Source organism: Micromesistius poutassou, assembly GCF_964030765.1.
Source record: "Micromesistius poutassou genome assembly, chromosome: 2".
In the NCBI taxonomy this organism is placed as follows: domain Eukaryota; kingdom Metazoa; phylum Chordata; class Actinopteri; order Gadiformes; family Gadidae; genus Micromesistius; species Micromesistius poutassou.
The window spans coordinates 2,635,886-2,655,461 of NC_140272.1; the positions used below are offsets into that span (position 1 = coordinate 2,635,886).

The 19,576-nt window shown below is 40.2% G+C and overlaps 3 protein-coding genes across 4 annotated transcripts; 1 reads left to right on the forward strand and 2 right to left on the reverse strand.

The window, feature by feature from the left end:
• Window positions 1–21: 21 nt before the first annotated feature.
• On the reverse strand, window positions 22–3,442 carry tardbpb (TAR DNA binding protein b). 2 transcript variants are annotated; one of them, XM_084464313.1, is made up of 6 exons: window positions 3,369–3,442; window positions 2,733–2,994; window positions 2,386–2,549; window positions 2,145–2,285; window positions 1,769–1,939; window positions 22–1,681 (listed from the first exon to the last, which is right to left on the reverse strand). In XM_084464313.1, exons 2-6 carry the CDS (start codon window positions 2,971–2,973, stop codon window positions 1,184–1,186), a joined length of 1,215 nt encoding a protein of 404 aa, XP_084320439.1. In that variant the 5' UTR covers window positions 2,974–2,994; window positions 3,369–3,442; the 3' UTR covers window positions 22–1,183. The 2 variants fall into 2 exon arrangements, with proteins under 2 accessions (XP_084320439.1, XP_084320438.1); XM_084464312.1 differs by having other exon boundaries at window positions 2,733–3,436.
• A 1,772-nt stretch (window positions 3,443–5,214) lies between these two features.
• On the reverse strand, window positions 5,215–13,885 carry gnb1b (guanine nucleotide binding protein (G protein), beta polypeptide 1b). The gene is made up of 11 exons (XM_084463817.1): window positions 13,492–13,885; window positions 9,871–9,978; window positions 9,710–9,748; window positions 9,515–9,621; window positions 9,171–9,234; window positions 8,518–8,680; window positions 8,295–8,361; window positions 8,007–8,208; window positions 7,674–7,890; window positions 7,408–7,523; window positions 5,215–6,908 (listed from the first exon to the last, which is right to left on the reverse strand). The coding sequence occupies exons 2-10, from the start codon at window positions 9,925–9,927 to the stop codon at window positions 7,417–7,419; spliced, it is 1,023 nt and encodes a 340-aa protein (XP_084319943.1). The 5' UTR covers window positions 9,928–9,978; window positions 13,492–13,885; the 3' UTR covers window positions 5,215–6,908; window positions 7,408–7,416.
• A 1,777-nt stretch (window positions 13,886–15,662) lies between these two features.
• On the forward strand, window positions 15,663–19,464 carry LOC311339158 (calmodulin-like protein 6; the record flags this gene model as incomplete). The annotated part of the gene is given in 7 exon segments (XM_084464528.1): window positions 15,663–15,810; window positions 16,252–16,257; window positions 16,260–16,312; window positions 16,316–16,332; window positions 16,334–16,364; window positions 16,367–16,413; window positions 19,386–19,464. Coding segments are annotated over 7 exon segments (381 nt in total).
• Between the last annotated feature and the right edge of the window lie 112 nt (window positions 19,465–19,576).

Genomic DNA, 19,576 nt, shown 5'->3' on the forward strand with positions numbered 1-19,576 from the left:
CCACCTGACACAAGTCATAGCAACTATCTATTCAAATGAACTTTATTAGAGAACTCCCTTCATTTGACATGTATTAAAACTCAAACATCAAGAGGTCAGGGACCATTGAAACACACCACACAACGCTCTCACAACCAACACTCGTGTCCCCCAGCGTCTTCAGCAGATGCCATCCACATCAAATTCACACTTACAAAATCAGTTCAACATGAAAAGCACACACCATACAGCATCCAAATCAGAGTATATAAACAAGACAAATCATCACAACATTCCACTAGTTTGATACTAAGCCTGTACTTGATGTACTAAAAGGATAGGGGGAAAAACTGCAAAGATAAAAAAATGATCTTGAAGTACTATTTAAAGGATGTCCATGTTAAGGGAGGGGTTTCGCTTGTAGAATCTGCAGTCTCCATACACACACTCAGAAAGCAGTCACATAGGGCTCTTTCACTGCACAGCCAGTCCTTTTCACTCTTCTCTCCGCTCGCGCACTCATCGCTTCACTCTTCGCCACAAGCCATCCCCAATCGCACTCATCAGTTCTTAGAAAAATGTCAGTTGCGCAGTTCTTTCCATTTTAAAAGTGGATAAAAATGAAAACACCCACCGTCTCTCAGAACATGCGGAGTGAAGCCGTTGTTTGATGGCATAGCATGTACAGGTGGGAGGAGGGTGAGTGATACTGAGATCAGCCCAAGAATGCTGCCAAAGAGGAGCTTCCTCCCAGGAAAATGGAATAGAGGTGAACTGCAGAAGAAATTTTAGTGAAGGCTTTTCCAATAGAACCATACTGCAAATAAAGTTGCACTTAAAACAATTGCATTTCAACCAGATTCTTTCCAATGCAAGATTGCATTCAAAGATGACAGAGCTAGGTGAATGGTGAGTCACAAATGCTACCCCATGCATTTTCCAAACGGATCATATCACATTTCACAATGCATGCATTAGAGAATCCAGTTGAAATTGTAATACAAATAAACAAAGACAATAAAAATAGCACTTAAGTCTTACATCCTGGGAAACAGGTCACTTTCACAATTTCTAAATTAAAATATTTGTCAAGTGTACAAAACATATTTCACCAAAGTGTTTTTTTCAGATACGCCGACACCAGAAATGATTTTGGGTTTAGAAACCCTCATCTTTCTCACAATACTTACCATACAACATCAATTTACATACCCCAACCAGAAGACTTGGATTCCATACCGGACCCAAATCCTGTGCTAAACCCACTACCACTGGTTGTTGAATTTGACCCGGTGCCCCAGCCAAGGCTGGCTGAGCTTGTGCCATAATTGCTGTTGCCTGTACTAAAGGTCTGACTCTGGTCCCGGCTGGAGGCTGTACCAGTGGAGGTGCTGCCTGTGGTTGAGGTCTGCCCTTGTTGGCTAGCTAGCATGCCCATCATTCCCCAGCTACTCTGCAGGGCAGCCTGTGCTGCAGCCATCATGGCTGGACTTAAGCTAAATGAACCAAAATTGGCTAGATTGCTATTCGTGCTGCTGCCGCCCAACCCACTACGACTGCTCCCAAAGCTCTGAGCTCCAAAACCATTCCCAAAACGGCCTGCGCGGTCATTCATCCTATTGCCGTGTTTGGGCTCAGCGTTTGAAATATGTACGCTGACCCCTTTAACAATAAGGTCCTCTCCGCAAAGAGAGGCGGCAACCTGTAAAAGAGACAAAGATATGAGTGGTTCATCCTTGCATTAACAGATCATAAACACTGTTGCCAGTCATGACATAAGGGACTCTACCTGATCATCTGCAAAGGTGACGAATGCAAAAGCACGGAAGGGCTTTGGGATGAAGACGTCAGTCACTTCACCATACTGCATGAAGAACTGCCGGAGGTCGTCAGTGGTCATGTCCTCTGTGCATCGACCAACAAACACCTTACGGCATCTCATGGGCTCATCAGGGCCTTGCTGCAAATACAAGGAACCAAAACAGACACATGAACACAATGAAAGTAAAAGTAAAAAAAAAAAAACACGCAACGTGAATGGACAAATGTTTACATCATCTACAACTCGAGAACTTGGATCTACAACTTAAGTGCTTTTGATGATTTTATAATGTAAAAGAGCAGCACCCGAAAAAGTAATAAAGTATGATTTGTTATTTTCTTACCTTTGAGTTTGGGAGTTTGCAGTCACACCATCTCCCATCAATCATGTGTCGCTGAGCAACGACCTTATCTTGGACTTCATATTCTGTGAATCTCACAAACCCAAATCCTTTGGAGTTTCCAGTCTTGGCGTCACGTTTAACCTGTTAAGAAATACGTATTTAGATAAGATACTAATGCTTCCATTAAAATAATATACTGAAGGACAACACGCATATAGTGAAATGCATTTACTATTCATACCTGGACCATGATTACTTCTCCAAAAGTACCGAAGTAGTCCTTCAAGTCCTGTTCGGATGTTTTCCATGGCAAGCCGAGAACAATCAAGTCCGATGTCTTCATGTCCCCTCGCTTCATCTTCACGGCAGACGAAGCGTCGATTTCCTCCATCTTTCTTTTGTTATCTGAAAGGCGACACAGTGGATTCATTAGACATGACGTTACAGCGAAGGACGCCTCATATCGTTGCTATCACGCGTTACAAAACGACGCAAATGGTCTGCAACAGTTAATTCAATGCAATAGAAGGCACACATCCCAGTCTAGACCAACATTGAGTTTCGTTGCAATCTTGTATGTCGACGTACCTTTGGGGTAGTTGACCACATAAACCAGGTTTCCCCATCCAGTCTCGGGTGCGTGGAGGATCCCCTCCACCAGGCGCACGCCTCGCATGCACTGGGACACCGGGCTGCGGAACCGGAGGCCGCAGGCCCCAGGAAACTGAGCCGACACCGTTGAGAGCAAAACTGTACCGTCGTCCTCAGATGGGATCTCCATGGGCTCCTCATTCTCCTCTTCGGCTACACGAATGTAAACTTCCGCCATTTTACGGAAATTCTTTTTTGTCTACACAAAAAAAATATTCGTAAACCTGACCACGCTGGTTAGCCACTAATCGTAGCAAGGCCCAAAGCCTCCGGGTGTTTTTTTCCGTAAAAGATTGAGTAGCAAAAAAAACTGTTTAACTCAAAAATAGGTTAGAGAGTAAAACTTGATTATCTTTGTAAATTGTATATAAATACTAGCTATTCTTTGATTGATTTGTATGCTGGTCGCAACAGCCCCGGTCCAATTTCCTTTGTTCGATGGACGCGACGTCGTCAACAGACGTGAGGCTCACGCGTTTAGGATGAATGGAGCCCAGTAATGTCTCCTTTTACGCCGAAACTATTATTGAGATTAAACACTACGAATGCAATACACAGTGGGCATTTACTTACAAAGTAGACGTAAACGCAATATTTTCCAACCTGATAATAAAAGCAGCACTACAAATGCTCAAAATGGCATGCCGCACGTTAACTATGGAAGGAAATACGTCATTATTCTGGACGGACTCACTTTGGAGAGGGGGCGGGGGGGTAAATATGCTGCCGTTAATCTAGGCAGTGTTTGTCACATCATTTAATAAACAAATGTTTAATCTCTTTAATACATAAAGTTATGTACCTTAACGCTACATATGTTTAATAGTACGCTGAATTAAATTATCTTTAAACACGCACGGAGCCTATTTAATACCAACTGTTATGCATCACCGGTGGTAGAACCCAACAGATGGAAGATGGTGGAACGACTTCTCAGAAGGCGGAGCTAAGAATTGAATTACTTGTAACTGTTGTAACTTGTAACTCAATCTATTTTCTACAACAAAGTAAAAAACAGAAAATTATAACAAAATGACAGTCACGCCCCTTCAAGTCCATATCGGATAACTGGATAAATATTATATTAAATAATATATATCACATTTCTGCAATAAAAAAAATCTAAAAACGACTAGACCTATGTCACATATTGTGTTGAGTTTTGCATTAACATGACCCGATTGTCTCCCATTCCAACCGAGAAACTTCTACTGCGTAGCCGTCCGTTACATTTGGTCGCATGGCGTCATGCCTCTATCTTCCGGGGAAACGCAAAAAAAAAAAAGTAATCCAGTACTGACGTAATTGATAGCTATATTTCATCTAGCTTAATATGATGTACGACTTTAACCACTCGTTCTTACCAACCACGATGCAGTGTTTCCCACATATCCAATATTTTTCTAACTTTACCTCAGTCCCACCGATCCGTCCACTACATTAGTTAGGCCTACTACTAGTATAATCTAATTATGTGAAAAACTGAAATGTGTACGTTAAAGTTATATAGTTTCAACGTTCAACATGCTCATACTGTTATGCATAATAGGCAATTATTGTTTTGACAATAATTGGCTATTATAACATGTGGGGCGGCGCGATAAGTACGATGACTGTGCAGAGAAGTGCCGTAGAGGGCGGGTTAAGGCGGTCATTGGCCCGTAGACTATTTGTGTGAGGCCCCCTTACTGATCACGCAGAAACCTCTGGTTTGTTTTGGCCCATCGTTGATCTCAGTCTGTTTAACTGGAGCAACAGGTCGAAAACACCAGCTTTTCACCTGCAATGGTGAAGACAACTCCAATGTTCCAACGTTTTTGGTTGTTTAAGGAATAGACCACGACAGGCTGTGGTATGTGCTCATTATACCACAATTTTTTTTTAACGAATACAAAAAAGTAGTCCCTCCTGGCTGCCTGCAAAGTGTACGGCGGTTGCTATGCAACACACTGGCGTCCTTCAGAGAGAAGGCTAGGCTAGAGACTGTAGCTTGGTTCGCCGGCAATTTAACCTACTATCGAGTTCACTCACCGTGTGCCTATTGCTTTGCAACATTTCCACCCTCTCCAGCAATCAACATATTTTTAGGCTTCAGTGAACTATGCTATTGCTTTTATAACTAAACAACAGTTCAAGTTAGGCGCGGAGTGATACTGAATTCTGTAAACTGAACGGGCGTCATAGCTGTATACGCTCATTATACAATAGTTGGGAACCAATCAGATCGCTTGATTTAAGCCACCCGTTTTATAATTTGATTTAGACCCCTAGCGGCAGAAATTCCATACATCATACCTTTAAGGTGACTCCTATCTAAAGACTTTATTTAGGCTGGAAAACATATCAGATGCCTTTGCTCAGGACTAGATTATCGGAGTTAGTATCGACTCTGATTCGATTCAATTAAGCAACCTTTACATCACTGATTCATCACTGACATCTCAAACAGCTTTTTATTACATGTTCAATAACAGTACAATTTAGTACAGTATCTATCTTGCATCCAGCTCACCGTGGAACACCAACAGACTGAAATAAAATACAAAAGTGAAAAGGTACATAAGGGTGCAGAGCTCTATCTCATTCATGAAAAGAGAAAAGGGAATCCATCTCAGTTGAATTGCATCTTCACTTGTGGCCACACAGATACATCACATATATTGTACATAGCAGTAAAAAGAAAAATGAACATGTCACAACTTTAACAAAAGTGCTTCTGTATACAGTGAAATGTTCTTTCCAATGGTTACTGACTTAAGACTGAGGGGGGGGGAAACGAGTTCAAAGAAAGTTCAATATGGACAGGTGTGTAATGTTTTTGTTCCATTGAGTGTGGACAATTCAAGGAGAGGAAGTACTGGTGAAAAGGTAAAAATTCTCAATGATTGTTTTATTTAAAAAAAAAATGGCATCATTAGAACTGGTAGCATAATTTACACTAAGTATGCAATCAATATTAAATCCTTTCTCAATTCTAGTTCACTCTGGTGCATAGCATTACCAGTATTTGTAAATGTTTGTAGAGTTGCGCCAAAATGGCTGCGGTCAAGATAAAACAAAGTCAATTACTCTCTGTTGAGAAAGGCAGATCTAGGATCTTTGCACCATTGAAAGCAAGTCTACAGCATGCACATCTAAATTAACTCATGGCAGACAAAATCAGAATGTTTTAACTTAAAAACTTTAGACCACTATTTTCAGACATTGCTTTATACATTTCATTCAGAGTTGCAACTGCAGTCCCAAGCAAAGGAAGTGTATTTATTCAGGCGAGGTGTTTCACTCAAAGTGGATACTATATTAACACAACCTGCCACCCCCACCCCTCACACCCAACCCATCCATAACAAAACCAGCCATGCCAAAACTTGCTACCCCATTTCTTCCCACCCAAAGTCAAAAAGGCATGTACAAGAATGAAGGGGGTTAACTGGACTGTTACTTAAATCTCCTTTTGTACTGGAATGAGCATTCATCACAACTTATAGCATGTGCTTGGTTAGTTAACATAGTATTAGTTGAGAGGCAAAGCTTTATGTGCAAAAAGCTGTGATGAAACAAAAACAGCTAGTATATAAATACATCATGGACATTTTGACAGCTGCTTGTGTAAATCTGATCAAGCATTTGCTTCTGCGCGTTTTCCTCTCATCTTTCTTACGTGATTAAACTAGATTAGAAAGATAAGCTTTAATTTCAAACATATCTAAACCACCAAGGAAAATATGACAAAAAGAAAGCCATCAAGAACCAACCATCAGAAAAGAATTCTTAAAAAAAAAAAAAAAAGTTAAATAATTTGTACAATTACACTCCATTTGCTTTCAAGACACCTACATTTGCATGGGATGATAGTGTTGTTTTCTTTCAAGGGAACATAAACGGTCCAAGAAGGAATGCACAAGTTTCTGATTTGATACAACAGGAGATCCTGTTTCTTTTTCTTTTTTAGCTAAGTGATAAACAATTGTGCTCTTCTTTGTGTAGGAAAGGCCTTGGTTTCCCTTAGTTTTCGCGGTGCCCAAGTCAGTTTAAACAGTGTTGAAGAAGATGCTGTGAAATATAACATTCTGTTGTAATGGTCTTCCAGTCAACTTTGGAGTAAAATAACATCTGCAGAAAAAAAAGGTTGGGACAGAACATGAATACTGCTTAATTCTAGAAAGCTATCCGGCCACTTGGCAAAGCATACCTAAGCAAATGTACACTTATTAAATCTAATTCCTTTTAAATAATGATTCATCATTCAATATTTTGAAGGGTCTGCTAATAATCCAGTTATATTCAACAATTTAAAAGTTGAAGTTCAATCAGATTTATTTATTTTATGTCCTTTAATGAGATGACATAATTAAGGAGGCTTAAGTGAAAATCCAAACACCAAAAGATATACACGTTCTTCGGTTTTAATCAACTATTTACAACCATAAGAAATACTCTTAATTGTCAATTTTTAAAGAAAAATGGAGAAGTAGGAACATTCTTTCCCATTCAGCAATAGATTTCTTTCTGATAAGCTAATTTTGCTCAATTGTTACTGATGGACCTACAAACACATTTAATGACATTAGAAAGGATTGTGGCTGGAAAAAAAGCAACAAAAAAAAAGCACCTTCAGACTTCAATTCCAGATCTTCAGAAAACTGTCCCAGGATCCTGTTGCAACTGCCATGCCATCATCAGTAACTCCCAGGCAGCTCACACGGTTGTCATGTCCAGCCAAGACCCCTTAAGTGAGATGAATACATTTTAGTCCACATAGAAAATACTGTGTACTAGCTTGACTGGTAGGGAGGACTTTCGGTGTCTTGTATACAGATCCAGAGCATAGAAACAGGAACACAACTTCACCGTAAGATCTTTTCTGAAATAACTAACCTGCTCGGTCTGCCTTTAGTGTGTCCCACACGTTACAGTTGAAGTCATCATATCCGGCCAGTAGGAGTCGGCCACTCTTGGAGAATGCAACAGAGGTGATGCCACAGATGATATTGTCATGAGAATAGATCATCAGTTCCTGATCCGCACGCAGATCAAAGAGTCTGCAGGTAGCATCATCAGAGCCTGTGGCAAACGCATTGCCATTGGGGAAGAACTGCAAATCACAAAAAGGTTGGATATTTATTAACATTGCAAACATTTGCTTAAAATGTGAACAATTTACAAATAGGCAATTTAAGTTGAAAGCAGTATATGCAAAAAAATACTTACACAGATGGCATTAATGTCAGACTCATGGCCTGTAAAGGTCTGTCTACACATGCCCTCTCGGACATCCCAGAGTTTAGCAGATGCATCGCAAGCACCAGAGACAAATAATCTGGTGTCAGGAGCCAAAGACAGGCTCATAACATCGCCTGTATGTCCAGCAAACGTGGTTGTCTGCTGGCCAGTCTCAATGTCCCAAAGAGCACTGTAATAAAAAGGTTTAAAGTTGATTAGATGAAAATGAAGTCTTAATGCAAAGAATGCAAGGAAAATGTTGTGTATAAAACGTACCAGGTTGTATCTCCAGAGCTTGTAACAATCTGGTTGTCATCAAGAAAGCGGCAGCAGGAAAGGTAGCCTGGTATTTACAAAATGAGCATTAGTAATAGGATGTGAAGTCATTATTAAAATACAAAATAGCATTTTATAATATCTATGAATATAGTTAATTGACCCTAACCTGAAATTAAATTGCAACAACGCATATGCAGAGATACCATTCAGTATGCCATACCTGTATGTCCAGCCAGCTCACGACTGACACGCACGTTTCCCTCACGAGTTTTCAGGTTGTAAATGGAGCAGATGTTATCTAAACCACCACAGGCTACGTAATTTCCTGATGGGGCGTATGCACAAGTCATGACCCAAGAAGAGCGAAGAGGAATGGCATGAACCTTAAAGAGGAGGAGAAGGACAACGGTACATTTTAGTGGCTAAAAAGTAATTGAATTTCTAGACCTTATTTGACATTGGCACTGGATGAAAAAACATCCTGCAGACTTGTGTTTATACCAACACATCCATCAAAATTGACACTCATTTACAGCAATTTGATAAAGCAAAATGTCAATCACCAATTGATTAACAATGAGCAACAATCTGATTCAACACCACATTGTTGACAATGTTTTCTCATTTACTGTATTATATGCACAGCGACATATGCGTAATAAAGTGAAACTGAGGTTCAATAAAAAATCTTAACACTGTAAATATTTTACTGTTGCAATTCTTGCCAGACAACCTGGGATCAGTGGTTCTGTCCGTAAGAGCTGTGTTACTTCCCCTGATATATTATTTTTGTGAAAGACTGGTTTTGATTATGTTCCATTGCTTGATTGATACAGCAGGAATACATATGGCAATCCCCTTTGTTTGACTTACTTTGTTTGTTGTATAGCTGTCCCAAATGATAAGTTTTCCATCTTGGGAGGCACTGACCAAAAGCCTACAATAAAGTACAGGGATGGAAAATAAAAGATTTGTTGATTATTTATTGCAAATAACCAGCCAAAACTTGTTATTCCAAGCCAAGTGATCACTCGTAAAAACCCACCCATACGCAAACAGGTTTTTGAGAAAAGATTAAATGTAAATATAGTTTGGATTTCAAGAATCATACCTTTTCTTCAAGGGGTTAAATAAAAATAAGGTCATGTTTTGGATTTTCAGAATGCAGAAAACAAAAACAACCAAGCTAGTCTGGGATACAAAACGTCTCTGCATACCTGGAATCTGTTCCCCAATGCATGGCATAGATTTTAGCCAGGTGTCCCCTTAGCGTTCTTCTTGTTCGCATTTGAATTCGACCAACAGGATCAATATTGGCCGTGATCTAAAGAAAATATGTATTGAATTTGCTGTGTTATTCAAGATCAGGTTACAGTCAGGAGACAGGCGAATTAATCAAATTACTTTTTTACCTGTGATAGTGTAGCATCTGCACATGCTTTCCTGGCATCCTGAAATGAAAACAAAAAGGGCAGTGTTAAGACTAAAGGTGTATCAAGGAACACATACATACTCTGCAGAGTTCCCATGTCTTCCATTTGGCTGACAGACAGTTAAGCAGAACTCTACTCACTCTGATCTGATTTTTGAGCTGCTCTGCCTCTTGGCGCAACTGGTCCAGTTCACTCATTTTCAGCGTGTGTGATTACCTTACTCCAGCTGCTGGGACACTTGGTGACCTGTGATGGGAATACAGACAGAAATTACTTTTTTAAACAAGGAAGGGAAATATTAAATATAGAACAGAGTCTGGCGTGTAAGAGCTTTAATCAAACCTGTGCCTTTAATCACTTTTCTAGCCTAACCTATATTCCAATCAGCTACAGCTTCTAAAGAGTCTGCATTAGTTGGCTCCTGATGAAACCGAAATAGCCTCACACCTTGTCGACATAACCCGAGCACACTATTTAGCCAGACAAATCCTAAGCTTATGCTTGACTCCCCAGCATTCAGAACACCATTAATTATCCTGTTGCCCTCCATCCTTGTGGTACACAATCAGAGGTGAAATCGTTGAACAAACCACATTTGTACAAAGGTCCCAAAAGTGAACTAAACAAGAGTCTCAAAATGGTTAGATTGATTGGGTAACTTGTCCTTATATCGTCAGAATTGGTAGAAGTAAATTCTAAGAGGTAGACAATCTATAAAACCTTACTCCACCTTGTGTCACCTCAAAAACATGACCAACTGAATAAATGCTTTTCAATACGAATGTCCTATTGCCAATATCAGATTATGAATTATAAAGTGTATTGTGCGCCATTGAAATGACGTAACGTGTAGCACTGAAATCAGTATAACTGGCGATGTTCAGGAAAATCCTAATGTGGCCTTTTCTGTCCGCCGTTTAGAATATTCTCTAATAACAGACAAATACTTGCAGTTAAGACAGATTCTGCCTCATCACTTCTCCTTTTCCAAGCGCCTGATCAGGGTCAGCTGACTGCTGCCCAATGAACAATGGGTTGTGGCAAACATCCCTAGAGATGTGGCTTACTGAAAGCTCCAAGCTCTCCTAATGGTAGTTGGTGCCTCCTTCTCCCCAAAGAGTGGTTCCTACGTACCGTCTAATTGGTGAATGTATTCCTGTGTAAATACAAATGGCTGTGGTTGTTTTTTCTGGTGTACCTGGGTTTTGTGTATAGGCTGATTCTATTATACACTGTCCCATTTCAACGTATGCAACGCCAATAGCCTACAGACAATTGACATGACTGATCAAACACCTAACCTTAAAAATCAATATAGGCCTACTAGAGGTTTCACATCCCTTAGAAACCGAGGGCTTCACCAAGACAAACTTGTGTCCCGATAACGCCATGTTTCACTGGCGTCTAAAGCTGGATGATGGAAAATACTATAACCAGTACTATCACAGCGCAAGTACATAATCCTAAAAGCTACATGCTTAATCCCATCTCTGTACTACCGACATGACAGCAGATGGGAAAGCCAGGCCAGACATCAGAAATATGATTTACCTCTTAAGGTCTTCATAGAAAGTGTGAGGATTAAATATATACATTTGAAACATGCTTAATGTAACTGCCTGGATTAACAGCCCACTTATATTTATTTGCTTGTTTGAATCTCTAATTTCTAAGTACAGTTGAAAATAAAAACACCATTTGGGCAATTGCATAATGAGTTGACTAAATGTTCGATCGTATTCGTTTCAGCCACTGCATCAATACAAACGTTTTACATAATTGTAACAATTTAGTACAATAAGAAGCAATGCTATAATAATTCATATGTACACGTTTTGCTTTGTATTTGCGGTGCACGGACAGTAACATGTCGTTCTCGCAGTGTTCCAAGCACTAATTTGCCTGTAGCGTTGACACTTTGCATAGTTTTTGAATGCATGCTATAATACCGTAGGGCGAGAGTCACTCTTACGTTTGCTATTCAAGTTGGATTGAAAGGTTTGCCAAAGAAAACGTATAGCACCCATTGCGGCCCTTGTTTTAGTGGATAAAGTTATACAGATACATGTATTTAACTGCAGAATAGATTGTTTCGAAAGGCTCGGAACCCAACATAACTAATCTCACTTGCAGTGTAGGGAAACGGAGAAGATGCAGCTGAACGCCATCTTGCAACCGCTGCCAGCTAGTTAGCCCGCTAAACGCTTGCCAGAGAAGTAGGCCGGTAGGCAGGAGGGTTGATAAGAGTAGTAGGCCCTTAGGCTGGATGGTTTATAAGAGTAGTAGGCAGGAGGGGTTATAAGTAGTAGGCCTTTAGGCAGTAGGGTCTATAAGAGTATATAGTAACTGTTGGGCCGGTAGACAGGAGGTTTACACGCCATTTAACGGCACTTCCCATACAAGTGCACATTAGACCGGTGATTTCAGAATGCCGTGTCATCAATCAAAGTATCACGCAATAGTGACACCACTTCTGCTCTGTGGACCCATAAAATGGGGTCGACCGACTGTGTTGTGCGGTAGGGCGATGGGATCACAGACACACTGGGAGAGACTCCGCCGCTCTTCCGCAATTCGGTGTTGATCGTTGGGTGGCTAGCTTCGGAGCTAACGCGAGGAGTGAACTCATTACCCGAGAGCTGTTTGGATAGTCTAAATCCACTTAAGTGAAACCAATCTCGTTTGGTCAAACTGTGTGCGTTTGATTTGATTTACGACGCGTACCTTCTCCCGTAAGGTCAGGGAGACGGCGGAGGATCTGAACTCAACTTAAAAGATTGCAAGGTCGGCTAGTGTGTGGCCCGTTTCCCTCGCTGATTTCAGAGGGAATTATGTCACTCCCAAGTCAATTACACGTCCTATAATAATCATAACGTCAATCCACCGATTAATAAATACAATGTTTCCTACGTATACGTGTTACAGATCACTGCTGCAGGAGGCGTTGCATTCAGACGGCCCAGTAAACTAAGCACATATGGGTGACGACAACACCTTGTGAAAGAAAGCAGGGTGTCAAACGACATGTTCACAACTTCCGTTGCAAAACATTCGTTTTAAATAAACAGTAAAATCAAGATGGTTTTTTTGATATGGAGCCACTGGGAGTGACTAAGGACCACATAATTCTAGAGGGATATTGTGTCGGCCAAGGGGCTGTGCCCCCCCCCCCCACACACACACACACACACACACACACACTCTCACTCACTCACTCACACACACACACACACACACACACACACAGCCATTTTTTTTTTACCCATAAAAATGTTGATATAGAAATAAATAAATAAATGTTTTCTATATAATGTAGTGTCATCCATTAATGACATCGTTGCATCGAGTATTCTTGGACACAGAAGCCAGCATCGCAGCCAATTCTTCATAGGATCGGCTCGATAGCGCTAACGGGTGGAAGTCATGTAGGCCGAAGAGCTCCTCAGTGGCCCCTCATTCAACACCAAGCTCCACATACATTTTTTTAAACTAAAAACACAAGCGAGGCTTAATAATTAGTGGTTTTATAGAAATCTCTTTATCCATTGCAAATCCTCCTGGATGTGATCCCTTTCAGTGGCTCCATATAACGATGTTGTCCCTGCCTGCGCGATAAGCCGCTAACCCCAACAGACCGACTCGCTAGGAGGCTAGCTCGCCTTACCCCACCCCCGAGCGGTTCTGTTCTGCTACAACTGCACGTCTACATGTCACGCCATTGCTGGCCAATTGTCAAATCATAGGTGAATTCGTTTCTTACCTTTTTTAATTTTTCGTTTGTTTTTATGTTTTTGGCATGGACTGAAAAAGAAAACGGTGTATCCCTCTAATCCACGCATCAACGAGCACCGAGGAGCTAGCTTAGAAACTAGCCAGCCAGCTAGTTTTCACAGGAGCCTTCCCGAACCTGGGCTACGGGCTGGCGAGCTGCACAACCCCACTCAGCCAACCGGGAGGGGAGGGGAAGATCACACCCACTAGCCCTGCACTCAAAATAACCCTATGTGCTCCTGAGCAACAGCAGAGCAAACGATATAGTTGTGAAAATCTGTACCGTTTGTACACATTAAACAGGTTAAGTAGCCGCAACTTGACTTCTTCCAGTGAGACCGAAAATGTGTGCCTTTCTGTTGCTGCAACGTTCTCGTCCGGCCATCAAACCAAGGGATGGGCGCGGTAACCCTGCAATCATGTGTGGGAAACCCCACGTTGCACCAGCCATGTAAAGAGAACGCTATCGGATAAATAAGATGTAGGCCTACTTTTATTTTATAATAGATATGTTGCAATATTGGGTATTTTTCTAGTATTTTTCTATTACATCTTAACTGCAGTATGACATAGCCTACATTAGAGGATGCAGGCCACTGACTGATTTTCATACAAGGACCCAAGCATATTAGAAAGCCACTTTTGGTGCCATTGAAATTTGCTATTTCATTTTTTAGCTTAGTCGTTGCTGTTAGCCTACTGATTCAGCGAATCCAAGCTGTTACAAACTCAGTGGGCATCATTCAAGCTGACATGTATACAAATTATAATTAAAGAAAAACATTATGTTGCTCCTGTCAAAGAAAGATGTTGTCAGAGAACCAATGTAGATTTTTTAAATATTATTTTTAATACATTGCGTATGAGCTTAAAATGAATATACCGTAATAATAATAATAATAATGATTATTAGTCTTATTATTATCATTATTATTATTATTATGGCATATCGATTTCCTTTAGAGGGAGCTAGAGTTTTAACGCAGTTCCAGCATTCATGACAATTTGAAAAATGAAGCCACAAACTCATTTTTTTTTTTTTACCACGGAATACAACGAAGATATATAGTCTATAGCCTAACGATGTGTTTGGAAAGGGCAATGAACTAAATAGTGTTCTTGGTTTGCTATTAAAAATAAAAAAATAAATAAAAATGATCTACATTTTTATCGAATGCAGTGTGAAGTAAGGTGGTGATCCAGGCAAGGTTTGGGCAACTTATGGTTGCTACGTTATGTTACGATAAGGTTATCCGGTAAAATAGGTATTTCTTTAAATTAAATGTGAGCCACTTTAAGATGACGAGCAATTAGGTAGCAGTATAAATAATCATAAATCGAAGAGGTGGAAATTAACTGAAGGAATAAAGCAAACAACGTCACAGTACAGTGCCTATACTCTTAACGTGAGGTAGGCATGTTAGAATACAGAAATACAGTTGTCAAATACTTTCTTCAATTCATTAACAATGACTGAAACCTCCTCGACGCTCTATGTAGATAGATAAACGCTGCCATGATTTTCTGCGTTAATCCCTTCTGTCCCCAGGTAATCACCAGTCGCTGGGGACTACACCACACCTGCGGCTGTCCTAGCAAGAGCTGATTACTCAGTCCTAAAGGTGGAGCCTGTGACGCTGTCCCAAAAATGCATCTCATGGATAACATATTTTTTACCCTCTAATAATTTTCTGCCACTGCTTTCAACAATATAATTTGCAAATGGTTTTGTTTCAATAAACCACACTTGATGAAGTAAGGCATACTTTTCAATGAGCTATTCTTAATAGTTAACGTCATTCCCTGGTTGAAAACTATTTGCAGATTCCTAATTGGTGAGCAACAAGCTTATCCTTTGAAGACCCTAAATGGCCATGGTGTGGGCTTTACTAAACTCCAGGGATACCCAAAGTGTATCCTTAATGGCCTGGCTAGGGTTTACTCTCATGTTAGAATTACTGCTGGAACCACAAACTTATGCTCAACTGTCAGCAAGTCAAAATATGGTAAGTCCCTCCTTGGCTTGAACTAGACACCAGTAACTATAATATTCACCACAAATAACTGTGCTTCAAGTTATACAGATAAATTCCTTGTTTAAATATGATGAATTGAATTGAATTGAAATAACAATGTGATTAATTTCCGCACACAGAGGAGCATGATCGTGGAATACAAAGGTGTGTTTGAGATGTTTGACGAGGAGGGAAACAGAGAGGTGAAGACACTGGAGAGACTGATGAGTTTAATGGGAGTCAACCTAACCATGAGAGAGCTAAGCCAAATGGCCAAAGACATGGACCAAAAAGGTAAATACACTATACTTTGAGAACACACAGGTTTACCATGTGAAAGACTCGAACAGAGACCAATACATTATACTTTCAAAATTGGACTACTAGTATAGGATTAATCAATGTTTTTAGGTTAACTGAGTCTAACTGTATATTCTTTATATTCTATATGTTAGAGTTAATGCTGTATGATTCACTTGTATAATTTATTGGTCTGTCATTACAACCAATAGCTGAACTCATCTTTGCAAAATCTAGGGGAAGTCCCATAACACATGGTTTTCTACAGAATTCTACTGAACATTTGTCTTTGTTGTTCTTTTTTGGGGGGGATTCAGAATACATTTTCGATGTTACAGCTCTAAGATGAAGTTATATAAAATAATATGGGAAAACTGTTCAACAGATCATTCCATTTGAGTTGCTGGTGTGGTTTGTGTTTCTATAAACCTGCAGGTAAAGGACGATTAATATTGAAAGCTTCCTTGGTCTGACGGCATTGTTTCATGAGGGTACTTAAAATCAGGATTCTGAACTCTGATTCTTTCAAGGTGTTCGACAAAGACGCCTAAGTAAGGAAGATGTGGATGCAAACACTACAACACGTGTTATTACCATGTATGTGGATTCATTTAATCTTTCTAATGTTGCTTTTTATTTATATTTACAATTTAGATATATTTTTATGAATACTGGGGAACCACTCAATGAGATAGAAGCAGAGCAGATCAGGAAGGAGGCCGATAAAGATGGAGATGGACTATGAAGTATATGTTGCTAATAATTCAATAACTTTTTTATTTGCCAAGAAAGGAGAATTGTTTTTATCTGGGGGAAAAGGGATTTGTTTTTTTATTTGGAATAAAACATCCTACTTATTTGTCGTGAGTATATAGGCCTACAATATAAAAAATGGTTGTGTTTTTTAGTTTTTGTATTTTAATCGTAAAGATATTTATTATGAATGGAGCAATTAATATTAATTGAAAGTGACTATTTAATATTTACTTATATAGGCCTATATGTACAAATGAATATGTAGTAGGAACTACATGCTGATAGCTACAAATGCAACAATGCCATACATTCAATTTCAGCCAATGCATTCGCGGGCAGGAGTAAAATCCTGTGTTTAGTTCATTTGTAGTAACTCCAGGGGGCGTGCTTGTTCTGTCTAGAGGAGTTTAAAATGACACCAGCGTTCCCCACCAAACGGTGCTATTGCTTGGGCAGAGCTAACAACATGTCCAGCGCCTTCAGCCGCGAAAATACCTCAGAACTAATATTGTCGAATATGAGAGATGGAGACAAGTGAAGAACTGTCACAATTGAGTTTTGACACCACTGTAGCTGTTGGCTTTGGCTGCTGGTTGTTATGGAGTGAGTGCTGGCAACCGCAGCAATTGGCAGGGGCCACAACATTAAGATGATAGCAACCGACAGAGGCGCAAATCGAACATTGTCACTTTAAGATCATTGTTCTCATTATGTCAAGTTCTTCAAGCTATTATTAAATGATCAAAGGGGCTAGGTTATATAAAAATTATTTTAACTTGCAGTTTTCATTTTTATCAGACAAATTTCTTTGGAATTACTTTAATATTTTAATCAAAGGCACACTATAGACTTACTATTCGAACCTACTCTGGCATTAATTATATTAACACGTTATTAGTTAATAAAAAATGCAATACATATATTCATTGAGTGTTTTTTTTTAAAGGGTATGCTACCAGACCTACAATGTTTTAATGCAGATTATGCATGTTCATTTATTTTCTTTAATATAATTACATTTTTTATTTTCGGTTGCATGTATTCTTTTAGAACTTTTTGCTGTGATGGACGGAGATTCCTTCAAAATGTGTCGACCTTAAGAGAGAAACTGCTCGTTGTGAAAAAATGAAATCAAAATGTCTTATGAATAGGTGTGTTGTAATAACATCTGACAACCAGCTGTTAATAAAGCTATCTGTAATATATATTGTTATTTTTTGTGTTTTTTTCCTTAAATGTTCATATTTGTATGTATCCAATAATGAAAATATTTGCCAGTACATTCACTGTTTTACAGTTGAACAAATGAAGACCAAGGAATGTTTATTAAATAAAGGACTATCAATTAGAGAAGTAATGTCCTGTAAGACAGCTTTAAAGACATCACAGGGTTAAATTTTACAGCCCTGCCACCCGGATGCAGTTACGCACATAGCATCTGGTGAGCAGAGCCATTAAATCCCATTTCATCCCTGCAAAGCCAAACAGGCAGCTAAGGGAGCCAACTGTATCCATCCTCTAGAAGGCATTGGACCAATGGCGTGGCAGGGGGGCGTGAACTGGAAGCACTCATCTGTGTTTTGCAGCATCCATGGAGCTGTCATTTGAAACACAAGAAAGGATCCCAGATCTTAGAAAAGGCACACCAATAAATGAAGAGTAAGCCAGGGCTAGGCTTTCTTGGTTAGAGGAGAAGAAAATGGTGGTGTTTTTCCAAGTAAACAGCCTGTGTTGAGTGGCGTATATATTTTCCTACTGGGAGAAAGGACAGAGAAAACCACAGGAAGAGGGGGAAGAATTCCCTCTTCAAATGAAAAAAATTCCCTCTCTTTTGCTAGTGGCCCGGTAGGCTCCTCCTCAAGCTGTTCCCATTGTGCGTTAAGGTATGTATACCTCACTAATCTGATAGGACTCACATGAAAGCAGGGTCACATCAGTAGGATTAGAAGCCCTGCAGCTCACATAAGTCTGCTGTGTGTGTGGCTTTGTGTTAAGCAATAGCACACAGAGAAGTGGGACCATAAAAATGATTCCCATAATGATGACTGTCTTGAGGGTTGTGTCCATGTTCTGTGCACAATCTTTTATTAGGGCTTTTAAATGGGACAGTGGTAATGAGTGGGTATATCCCTGGGTTCTGATTGGTTGTTTGCTCGCACATGTTCCTCATTAGAAGTGCAGGCAGGCTGTATGCTCAGAGGTAGGCAGAGTGGATCATGTGTCCTGTGACACTACAAAGGGCTTTGATAACAGTAGATGTAGAAATTATACATGAACAAAGATTCACTCATACAATTTACCCTACTGAAAATATTCCTTAAAGGCATGGCCTCGTAATAGGCATAGCTATACCTGAAGGGTTTATTCCTATTTGAATGGCCAATGCAGGTATTGTTTTATATTTCTATGAGCGTTGTTTACATTCAGTGGTAAGATGGTGGGATCGTCTAGTTGAATGTTTGAAGACAGATTCAGAGTTTGGATTGCTGGGTGGCATCCATTTCTTAACGTTGGTTTCAGCCTTCAGCAACTGTTACCCACATCCTGCCCACAACATACCACATAACTGCTGGCATATTCAGTTAGGGGTATCAGTGGGATGAAATTGGGGGTGGGCTGCGATCACAAAAAAACCCTTTGGTGTGTGCAAATCCCCTGAAAAGAATTGTCACATTGTTACTTGTACAAATGGATGCTGTGCTCACATTAGTATCGGGGACTAGTATGGAGACACACTGTGCTTTGTCACCACTGTTTTGAATCGCCTACTTGATAGAGAGGATGTGACTCCAGTATGGTGTCTTCTCCTCCAGGGATTACGCCAATCCAAAGACTCACCCATGCCCCAGGGAACCCCGGCAGAGCGAGGGAGGAGACCTGTGTCTGCAATGACCCACACTGGAGACTGAGAGGCCCCGGAGCGTCCGCACAGAGCATCACTGAACATCGGTTTATTGCCTAACAGCAGAGGGGGGGGGTGGGGGGGGGGGGGAAGGGGGCGGGC

What these genes read in the sequence shown, in the direction of transcription:
- tardbpb (XM_084464313.1), bottom strand. Translation starts at nt 2,973, where the DNA reads ATGGCGGAAGTTTACATTCGTGTAGCCGAAGAGGAGAATGAGGAGCCC. An exon ending in TGTGGTCAACTACCCCAAAG is followed by an intron (nt 2,550 to 2,732) that starts GTACGTCGACAT and finishes GTCGCCTTTCAG; the next exon opens with ATAACAAAAGAAAGATGGAG. An exon ending in GCAAACTCCCAAACTCAAAG is followed by an intron (nt 1,940 to 2,144) that starts GTAAGAAAATAA and finishes TTGTATTTGCAG; the next exon opens with CAAGGCCCTGATGAGCCCAT.
- gnb1b (XM_084463817.1), bottom strand. Translation starts at nt 9,927, where the DNA reads ATGAGTGAACTGGACCAGTTGCGCCAAGAGGCAGAGCAGCTCAAAAAT. An exon ending in ACAGCTATACAACAAACAAA is followed by an intron (nt 8,681 to 9,170) that starts GTAAGTCAAACA and finishes CTCCTCTTTAAG; the next exon opens with GTTCATGCCATTCCTCTTCG. An exon ending in TGAGCTGGCTGGACATACAG is followed by an intron (nt 8,362 to 8,517) that starts GTATGGCATACT and finishes TGTAAATACCAG; the next exon opens with GCTACCTTTCCTGCTGCCGC.